General features: G+C 51.8%; 1 protein-coding gene across 5 annotated transcripts; it reads left to right on the top strand.

Moving 5' to 3' along the window:
* Positions 1-207: 207 nt before the first annotated feature.
* LAT2 (linker for activation of T cells family member 2) lies at positions 208-9,753 on the top strand. Of its 5 annotated transcripts, none has more exons than XM_010721819.3 (13): positions 208-942; positions 3,509-3,614; positions 4,182-4,218; positions 5,086-5,129; positions 5,767-5,815; positions 6,085-6,128; positions 6,533-6,571; positions 6,986-7,016; positions 7,209-7,264; positions 7,428-7,487; positions 7,603-7,665; positions 7,970-8,057; positions 8,878-9,753. In XM_010721819.3, the coding sequence occupies exons 2-12, from the start codon at positions 3,527-3,529 to the stop codon at positions 8,053-8,055; spliced, it is 597 nt and encodes a 198-aa protein (XP_010720121.1). In that variant the 5' UTR covers positions 208-942; positions 3,509-3,526; the 3' UTR covers positions 8,056-8,057; positions 8,878-9,753. The 5 variants fall into 5 exon arrangements, with proteins under 5 accessions (XP_010720121.1, XP_003211708.1, XP_010720120.1 ...); XM_003211660.4 differs by having other exon boundaries at positions 209-719; XM_010721818.3 differs by lacking the exon at positions 208-942 and having other exon boundaries at positions 970-3,614; positions 9,036-9,753.
* Positions 9,754-10,569: the final 816 nt, after the last annotated feature.

Below are 10,569 nucleotides of genomic sequence, written 5' to 3'. Positions count from 1 at the left end.
TGCTCTGGTAGCTATAAATAATGGGGCTGCTGTGTATCCTATTCTTAGAGCAGGATACACATCTCCTGTGCTGAGACGGGGCTTGGAGCCAGTAGAGTTATCTATGAATCTCATTCATAAGCCCTCCCTATTAGTTTCAAAAAAAAAAAAGGAAATAAAAGATCACAAGCTACTGCTTTGGGTTGGCTTTTGTTTCCTTAGGAGTGCGATGGAATAGCGCCAGCTGTTTGCACACTGCCATGAGCAATAGACGTGGGTTTGTTCCTACAGCGCTGGATGGGAACGGCTCTTGGTTGGCTCTTATTTCCATCTCCTCGCTGCCCTTTGTGAGGCTCTGCCTCCCTCCTGCTCCCACTGATGTCCAGCACAACAGCAGCGACCCCAAAGCGTTTTGCTGAGACAGTTACTGCTGGCGTGGGACGTTTTGGGGACATCAGCCCGATGTGGCCTTTGAGGGCTCCAGCACTGTGCGTGGCTGTTGCCGCGCAATCTTTGCTATCGGAGCCTCTTCCTCTGCCTGCAGCCCATAAAAACGAACTGCTTCTGCTTCTGCGGGAGCTGAGCTCGCGTGAATCGGAGAGGGGCTGACCGGCGGATGTTGGGGTTAATGATTCAGATGGGGGCAGGAAGCCAGCAGCTGGCTAACGATCCCCGGAGGAGCCATCTCCAGCGCCCACACGAGGAGATGGGACAGAAGGGGACGGCCGGCTGAGGCTGTGGTAAGGTGGGCCGGGCTGAGCGCGGCGTGGGGTCCTGCAGAGGCGTGGGGACGGGCAGGTTTCCCGCCCCCGTGGTGGTGGTGAGCTCACAGATCCCAGACTGGATCTCGGTGGCTGCTTTGATGAGGGTTCGAGGTCATCCCTGCAAACTCTTTCTGAAGAGCTCCGTGCTGGATGCTGCTCTGCTGCTGCTGCTCACATCCATCGTCTGCTGAGCTGCAAGGTATGGAAATTACCAAATGCACCTCCTCAGCAGCACTGAGACCCCTCTGGAAGCAAAGATGAGACTGCAGTCTGGCTTGTCTGTCCTACAGCATTATTTTCTGTATCTCCTGACCCCATCTCCACGTGGCAGCATGGCTTTTTTTTTTTTAATTACGCTTTTTCTGCATTTTCTTCTCAGAAATCGAGGTATTTTGGGGTCCTTCTGTGCTGAGCTGCCTTCACCCCCGCTTTTGGCTCCTGCTTCTGGGACTGCTGTGCTTTCCATTCCAAAACCCAATCGTTGGCTGCTCCCATTGGGTTTTCCTTCTGGTTCGGGACTTAATGGCTTCTTAGGAACGTGTGAGCTTCTTACTTTACTGTGTTTGGAGTCACCGATCTGAGTGAGAAAGAAGAGCCGTGTCTTTGCATTGATTTTCTCCTGTGATCGTTGTTCAGGGTAATATGGGCAGCAAAACTGGGGATAATTATGGGATACTCTTGTGCAGTATTGGCTCACGTTCATTGGAGTTCATTGGAGCTTTGGAGTAGATGAGGTTACTTGTGGCCCAGGAGCACCTACCTACATACAAGTTGCTTATATCCTCAGTTTCTATTCTGGCATCCCCCCATGGGGAAGAGCAGTGCGTGGCTTCAATGCTACCCAAGACAAGGGAAGCTGGGAGCAATTACAGGATGTTTCCATGTATCCTCGTGCTGTGATTGGGATTTTGTGCTCTGTTTTCCAGCTGAGACATTTGTGCAACCGAATTGTCCAAAATGCTCATCTCTGGGAGTTCATATGGATTCCAGTTGTCCCTCTTGTCCTATGTTCTACTGAGCTGTGTCTTCTGGTGTAAAACAAAACACGTTCTGCTTGAATAGCTGCACAAAAGCAGACTTTATCTATACCACAGCAGCTTTCCTGAGATAATTTAAGCTGGCATCAAGTCTAGTAGGAGATGGGGCCTCTGCACAGAGCTTGTCTGAAGGCTCAGCACTGTCATTGCTGTGCTCCCAACCACAGGATCTCCCTTTGGTCAAAGATTTCCATTTCTAAACGGCTTCTGTGGAAATCTGTGCAACGGAGGCAGACAGAAACTTGTGTTTCTTTTCTTAGAAATGTTAGAGACTGAGTCAAGCGGAATATTGCATCTGTTCGATAAGCCCGTGTGCTACATTTCACACAGCAAGTTTTTTTAAATAAACTCTCCTCTTTTTTGAGTTTTGCACCAGTGACTCACCCAGTCAACTTGAATGAGCCTCAATTTGTTGCAAATCGCAGGCCACAAAACTAACTTTCAGGAAAGGAGGGAATACTTTTGCCTTCCGGGGCATCCTGGCAGGCGGATGTCTGTGTGCTGTCTGCTTCAGCAGCCTAAAAATGTGGGAGATGGGATCCCCTTGCCGAGCCCAGGTCTCCCTCCATGGCTGGTGCAGGCAGCCCTGCTGCTGGGGTGACTCTCCTGCTGGGTGAAACCCTTCATTTAGGGCTGGAGAGACCAAGGAAAGTGTGTTCAGCCCTCCAGATGTTTTATTTCTATCCCAGCAGCAGTGGGTAAGTGCCTCCTGCTTGTCGTAAAGGGCTTCACTGCCCTCTCCCATCAATTCCTTTCTGACACAGATGAGAGTTTCCTTACCTTGCCACCCGTGTGCTGGGTGCCTGCTCCGTGTGGCCTTCCCCAGGGCTCCAGACATCCTCATCTGGGTGACATCTTTATTATTTATTTAGTTAAATTTTTAAGGGATGTGGATTTTTGGAAGGGAATTAAAGCTGCTTTACCCAAATGCTGAAGTGCTTGCTGCAAAACATGGCACCGTTGGGCTCTTGAAATGACAGCAAACCTCATGAGGTTCACAAAGTGTTTTTGATACAGCAAAAATGAAATCTTATATCTTATGAGAGGATGTTTTGTAACAACAACAAAAAAAGATTTTAATTGCCTTGCATGCAAATAGTGTCCATCAGGCTGGTGTGGTGCTAATGATGGGGAGCAGAAGCATGATGTGGTGGCTTACGACGGGGAGCAGAATAGACACAGATCACAGAGAGGGATTTGGGAAATACCCCTTTTTGCTGTTCCTGACCATAAAAATAAAGCCACATCTGGAAGGGAGATGCCCTACAGCGGCACAAAGTAGGTCAGTGCTGTCCACATCTTTCAGCTTTGCACTGCTGAAAACAAACAACCCCAAAACCAAAACACCTCCAAAACTGCTTTTACTGGAGCAGCAGCAGCACAGCAGCGCGGTGTGCACTGGCCATCAGTACTGGTGTGGGGCCACAAACCTCCCACTGCTTGGGCTGGGGTCTGTGTGATGCCAGGGTGCACGGCTGTGGCTGGCAGCTTGGGCAGGGAAATGTTATTTATTGCTTCATACGAGCGAAGGGAGAAGGTGCTAAGCAGGGCAGAGTCCAGCTGCTGTTTCTATCTGAAATACAGATACACGTTTGGGTTGGTTATTTTTTTTTGCCCTGCTGATTATTGAACAAAAAATATAGTTGCTGCCGTTTGTGTATGGCATGGAAGGGAGGGCAGGGCTGGTTCTGGGTGGAAATGACAGCAGTTTTCACCACTGTGTTTCAGGCTGCATGTGGCCAGGCCATGGCACAGCCAGAGCTGCTGTGGGCAGCCGCTGCGCTGATGCTGCTTGGGGTGGCTGTGAGTGCCTGCGTCAGGTGCCAGCTCTATGGTAAGGCTCTGCCATGGGCACGGGGACCCTGGGTTGCAATGGGTGGCTGCTTTCCTCCTGGGGTGTTCCCTCTGTGCAGGGTGTGCTGCTGGAGAAGGGGAGGCTCTGGGGAGGGCTGAGAGCGGCTTTTTGGTATCTAAAGGGCTGTAAGAAAGGAGGGGATAGAATCTTTAGTAGGGTTTGTTGTGATTTAACAAGGGGAAATGGTTTCAGGCTAAAAGGGAAGATCTAGACTGAGTATAATGAAGAAGTTGTTTCCAGTAAGGGTGGTGCAAGGACTGTGCAAACTGCCCAGAGAGTTGGTAGTGCCCATCCCTGTACACCCCCAGGGTCAGGCTTGCAGGGCTGTGAGCACTGATGGGACTCTGGGGGTCCCTGTGCACTGCAGGCAGTGGGACCAGATGGCCTCTGGGGAGACCTTCCAACTCAGACAATTCTATGGTGGCTGAGAAGCCACAGGATGGGGCTGGTGGCCCCACTAGAAGTTTGAGGTTCTTCCCTTTCTTGTCTGAAATGCCTGTATCACGCTTTTGCATCAAGGTTTTTTTTTTTTTCTTTCTCTTTCAGCTACAAAGCGAGGAAAGGACAGCAACCAGGGGAGTCAGTAAGTTCCTTTTGCTGTTGTGCTTTGCCCCAAAACCCGTCTGGGAGACAGCAGTCAGAGCTGGGCCTGGTGCGTGTGCTGTACATCGCTCAGCCAGGACAGACATAATGTCAAATAATAGCATATATATATAATATGTACCTTATTATGCATCTATATTATAGGATATGCAGAATGCATTTATAAATATACATCTGCACCCCAGCTCTGCTGCTGGCAGTGCGCGAGGCGATGCATCCCGATAAAGGGGAACACCATCACAAGGAATAATCCCAAATGAAGCAGTGACCACGAGGCCAGTGAGTCAGTAACCCCCTGGAAAAAGGTCTGGAAAAGCAGAGAGAGCACAACCCTGCCTCATTCCGTGTGCTCCATGAGCAAAGCGCTGCCCAGTGCTGGTGGAGCCGCGCGGCAGAGCCCTGCAGCTGCAGCACGAGCAGTGAAGGAAACACCACCATACACATGCACACCCCCTTATTTCCTTCGCTAACAGACAAACCACAGCTTAAATGATATTATGAACAGCAACAACAAAGTGTTTTTAACCCTTGATGAAGGAGGTCAGGCCGCCCAGCACGGGGCTCGCGGTGCCACGGGCAGTGTGTGAGGCCTCACCATGGCAGAGCACTCGCTTTGTCCCGTGTGGATGTGATGTTTTGGTGTCAGGGCAGGGTTTGTCAGCCTGAGCCCATCCCTCTGCCCATGGGCCGCAAGCACACCTCGACCACGGAGGCCAGGAGGAGACCCAAAGGGAGGCTGTGAGGAAGAGCATCCTCAGGGTCGCTGTGGGGCCATCTGCAGCCCTCATTTTGGTTTCCATGTTATATGCCCCAAATTCAGCTGATGTGGTGCCTCTGTTTCTTCCAGGATGGAACACCCACAGGGATTTGAGGTGATTCGGTCCTACTCTGGTGAGTAGGACCCTGTGGGGAGGATGGTCCCAAAGCCACGTAGAAGGCACCTCTGATGCCTCTGAGGTGCTCTCACCAAAATCCATGCTTTCTTTGAGAATGAGTCACTAAAGCAGCACCATGGGAGAGTGAGTGTGGTCTCTGGAAGGCTTCTGCTCATGCTGTGGGAGCAGGGCTGTGGGTGAGCGCAGTGACTCATCCACCATCACCTCTCTCTGCTTCCTGCTTGCTGCACACTGACCTTTTGATTTCTGCCCTGGCCAGTGTGCTGTTGGGGTCTGCAACAAATGTCACCATCCCCAGCCCCAAGGCTGCTCCCTGCCCTGTCCAAAACAGCCCCCAAAAGTCTTTGTTTTGAGCTGAGCCAAGCTTGCAAGCCAGCAGTGCATCTTGCAATTGGTGCTGAGCGTGCCAGAGGCTGCCAGACTGAGTGAATTTTTGGGAAATAGGAAATAAGGCAGCAATTAGGATTGTGGATCCCTCTGACGTGCACGCAGTGTGTTTCTCACTGCTCATTTCCCGTTTTGGCCCTGCTATGCATTTGAGGAATAGTTTGGAAGATGTTTTGTAATGCTGGGGAGCCCACAGTGCTGGATGCTGTGTGCTCACTGCTGTCTCGTTTTGTTCTTGCTGCTAGCTGTGACCCAAAGGCCAGAACGGATCAAGAAACCCAAAAACTTGGCGAGGTAGGAGGAAAGCACGAGGCACATCCCAGCTATAGAAGCACCCACTTTGCTAAACCTGAGAAATCCCCTCCTCCCCATCACCACATTCAAAAAACACCCTGCACTGATAACTGCTGCATGGCCACCCCCACCCCAAACTCATCCACTCCCATTGCTCAGTGTGTTTCCCATTGCCATCAGGTAGAGCTTTTCCTGCTGCTTGGTCAGAGCTGAGGTTTTAGCTTTCTTTTCCTTCAAGCCCCAGCCACAAAGAAAGCTCTTTCTTTCAGAAAAGCCCCCGAGGAGCTCAGCACCTCCTGTCACATTGACTTTGGTGAGCATCAGCGGCTGCAGATCCGTGCGTAGTGATGTTGCAAAATCCATTTGCAAAACATGTGGGTGTTGCAAGTCTTCCAGTTTACGTAGCTGGGAGCTCCCACGTGGTTGGGGGGAAAAACAGAGGCTCAGTGCCCACACCCTGAGCTGTGCTGTAAGAAAGTTGGGTGGTGCAAAGGTTGTTGGCAGCTGTGCATGGGGCTTGTGGTGGTCTGCACAGGGACAGCTGATGGGATCCTGAGCGTTACATGCAGGCTGCTTTGCTGCAGCTCACCAGTCTAACTCAGAGCAATAAGGGTGGACAACTTACAGCCCACCCCAGCCATTCCCCATCTCTGTGCTGCTGGTGCTGGGTGTCCCCCAGCCCTCGTAGCTCTCTAACATGCCTGTGCTTTGTCCCAGAGAGCAGTGCTGAGCCCCGCTACCAGAACTTCCTGACAGGTACGTGCTGTGTGGGCAGCTCTGGGTGGCTTGTGATGGCCCTGTGATGGGAGCTGGCCTTTCAAGCTCTGACTCGTTGTATTTAAGCTATGCTGAGCAGCCAAGGAGGGGGGACAGAATGCTTGCAGCAGCCCCCGGCTCCCTCCTGGAGTTGGCACCAGCCCAGTTAGAGTTATTGCTGCACGGCGCTGCACTCTGCTTCTCAAAATAGGGGATAATTCCCAATCTCCCTGCTGTTTTGCAGGGCCTGTCCTGGTCTCCTCAAGGTTCCCAGCCCCGCTTAGTGCTGCCTCGGTGGCTTTGAGGCTTGCTGCCTGCAGGGCTGACCACTGTGCCTATGCTCAGGAGAATTGGGGTGTTCGGGGGTTGGTGCTGCAGTGTGGTGTGTTAATGGGAATCCCTTTATGTTTGCAGAGTACTGCCTACATGGGGATGCTGCCTATGTGTAAGTGCTGTGGGTGCACTTTCCATCTCCTTTGTCACCCCACAAAGGGCTGTGGCACTGCTGGCCCTTATCACCTCTTGGGTGATGCTCTGTGGGGTCTGGAGGCCGTGCAGCTGCTGCCCCAGCCTGCCGCTCTCCCTCGGGCAGGGTGCATTTGGGTGGCAGAGGCTGAGCACAGCTTTCTTTCCATAGGGAGCCTATCCCACTGGATTACTACGGCCACAACAGGTTCTTCTCCCCACCCAACGGTAAGGTCTTCAGTGCTCTCCCTTCTCCAGCAGCCAGGACAGCACGCAAAGGACAAACAGCCTGACCTGCAGGCGGCTGCCAAAAGCACAAAGCCCCGCAGGTGCCGAGGCTCCCCTGGGTCACTCACATTTCCTTCGTTCCCTTTTTCTCTCTCTGCCAAAGATGAGGACTCACATTCCTACCAGAACGTCCTCATTAAGGATCCTTGCTGCTCTGAGATGGGTAAGTGTGGTGCTGTCATGTTTTGTACTGAGCCTTAATGAGGTTTAGCCTCAAAGGCCCAATTTTATCTCATTTACTGTTCAGCATCACCCATCCAAACTCTTCTTACTTGCAGATGATGCAGAAGACTACGAGAACAGCACAGCAATAGAAGTCTGGAAGGTGCAGCAAGCAGAAGGTTTGTCCTCAGCAGCTGCGTGGTGGGCAGGGTGCTGCTGTGCTGCACTGTGCTCAGGGCCATGCAGGCATCACCACATCTCGAGGTGTTTTTATCCACAATAACAAGTATGTAGGGCAGTGTGCAAATCTCTGCATTGGATGTTGCTGTGGTGATGGCTGCTATCCCACCCGTGCATTCTCTAGAGCCCAGCTCACTGCTGGTGACATATCTGTGAATTTGCTGTGACAGGGCACACAGTGTGTATGGTGGGAGTGTTTTAAGACCATCCCCATTGCTGATGGCTGCTTTCCATCCCTGTTAGCCACGCTGTATGCAGAGAGCAAGGATGAGGAGCCAGACTACGTTAACACAGACCCAACGATAGATGCCGTCCTGCTGTCAAAGTGAAGGTAATGGGAGCAAATATTTGACACACTTGTTGAAGGCAAGCGTTGTGTTTTCTCCTTGGGGAACTTGCAGTAGCCCAGATCTACTTCAGATCAACTCCAAGCCCCGTACTGAAGGCAGAGCCCCAAACCCTTCTGGTTTGCAGCACGGAGGCAGAGCTCAGCAGGGGACCCCTGGAGCCCTGCTCCTGCTGCATGCTTTGCTCTGCTCTCAGCAGAAGCTGCTGGCTGCTGATACCGAGCTCCTGCAGACAGCCAAAACTTAAAGCACCCGCAGGGGCTGCAGAAAGACTCCACAGTGTGCTCATACATACATCTGTGGTGTGTCTGCATGCTAACTAATGCTGGTCACCCTGCTCCAACCAGAGCCTGGCTGGGAGAGAGACTGGGACCAGTTCCACTCCCCTCATAGTTTTGCTCTCTGAGAGCCTGCAGGAGCCAGTGGGATTGTCCCTGTGCAGCTCCAGCCTCTGGGATTTATCAGCACAAACTGAGCAGGCTCCTGCTGCTCACCACTGACCAGAGGTGGGCAGGCTCCTTGATGGGATCTTTCTGAAACCATACAGAACATTTCAGGTTTGCTCCCAACATCCAAAGCACAGCCACCCCGCTCTCCTTGTAGCAGCACTTGTTTCAAACTTGAGCAGTGTCTGGAGGGAGGGAAGCCAGGTCACCCTTGAACTAAATGCAAAGGGCTGCAGCACTGACTTCTATGAGCAACCCTGCATTCATTTCTCTTCCATGAGAAAAGTCAGGGATTACATTTCTGTGTTAATTGCAGCATGTTCCGCCTGCTTTTTGCTTATCTCCCTGCTGTTTGCAGGAGCTACAAGACTCACTGTTCCCCCCTCTGATTTCAAGTGTTCTTCATGAAGTCTGAAGCCCTTTCCTGAGCTGCACAAGCCCACCCAGCCAGCACGTACATCAGGAAAGAGGCGTTTTCCATCCCCCAGTCACATCTTTTCCCCAAATTGTGCCCAGGATCACACGGGACAGGTGTCGCTGAAAGGAAGAGATGCTCTGCTTGAAGCCCTGACATCCAACAGCAACCATGCAACCGGAGGAAGAGTTCTGCCCAGCGGCAAAGCCTGCCCAGCAGCAGCACCCATGGACAAGCTGTGAGCTCCTGGTCCTGTCTCCCCTCCAGGCCTGCCTGCTGGAGGGAGCACGGCTGCTCTGTGCAATGCTGTCTCCTGCCAAGCGTGAAATGATTCTTTAAATTGCCGAGCGGCAGTGCAGCCAACTACTTAATTTGTCAGGCTGACTCATGCACGGCGGTATTCAAAGGCAGGGATTAGGTTTTGATTCAGATCCTACGCTCTCCTCCAGAAGCTGTTTCCTACAGTAGAGGAACTGGCAAGGCAGAGCTTGCTTTTACAGCAGCAGCGCTTCTCTGGAGCTCAATGAGATCCCAGGCTGTTACAAAAGCTAAGGACTAAAGAGGATTAAGCCCTCATCTGCAGCTTGTAATTCACAGTGTCTGTGGCAGTTCTCCTTGTGCTTCCTTATCTGCTTAATAACGATACAAAGACGCTGCAACGACTGATGAGGTTTGATCCGCCGCTGTCAGCCTCACAAACTGCAGCACTGTTTGAGATTTGGAACATCAGTCCTGAAATGTAACCTCTTGGGCCCTCGCGCATAGGTCTGGCACCATCTTAGCACTTATTTATTAAAATTGAAAAGCCCTCAAAGGAAATCCAGGCTTTTCTATTGTGATTTGCTGCTATGTGCGTGTTATTTCTGTGATTGAGTGACACAGGCTGACTTGGGAGCATGTGTAGAAGTGACCCAGGGTGATGTGTGGGATCCTGCTGGGAGAAAACATCGCTCCATGCAGCCTCATTCCTCAGAACTGCACTTCAAGAAGGGACACGGCCCACAGCACACATCTCTAGGGCTGGTCAGAATGTGCAGAGAAGTGGAGGTAAAAGTGAGAGCCCTGGAGTGGGAGAAGAGGATGTCAGGTGCTTCCTGCTGTACGTGCTCAGCTCTATTTTCAGCAGAATTGCTGAGAGTGTGGGGCCACTCTTAGTGTAGCTGCAGCAGCAGGTGGTTTGGTGTTTGGCTCGGGAAATGTACTCGTAGCTGCTACAAATGCATGTATTCCTGCTCCCATGGGACTCTAGGAATAGAGAATGCAGTGCACGATGTGCCCATGCAGCTATAGCAGCCTGCCTGTCTGCCTGCCCCAACCTTCCCTTCAGCTTTCGCTCACACTCTGGTTTCTGATGTTTAAATGCTGAAACTTTGCACAAGTAGGGGACACAGCCTCACAGAGCAGACATGCTGGCTCCGCACAGGCTCACGGACGGCCAAGGAAATGAGGAGATGCCTTTGCTACTGAAACAGAGCTCCTGGCCCATGAAATTGCCATTGCTGGTGACTTCTCTGAAGAAGCTCTCAGGTTTCACCAATTGCTGCAGATCGCAGATTTTTCAGGACCTGCTAGAGGAAAAGGGTGAGCTGCATCCTCAGTGATGTGCCATGATGCTGCACCCACTTGTGGTTCATC

Source organism: Meleagris gallopavo, chromosome 21 (assembly GCF_000146605.3).
Source record: "Meleagris gallopavo isolate NT-WF06-2002-E0010 breed Aviagen turkey brand Nicholas breeding stock chromosome 21, Turkey_5.1, whole genome shotgun sequence".
Lineage (NCBI taxonomy): Eukaryota > Metazoa > Chordata > Aves > Galliformes > Phasianidae > Meleagris > Meleagris gallopavo.
Note: the sequence above shows the minus strand (reverse complement) of the source record. Positions and strands in the feature narration are given on the sequence as shown.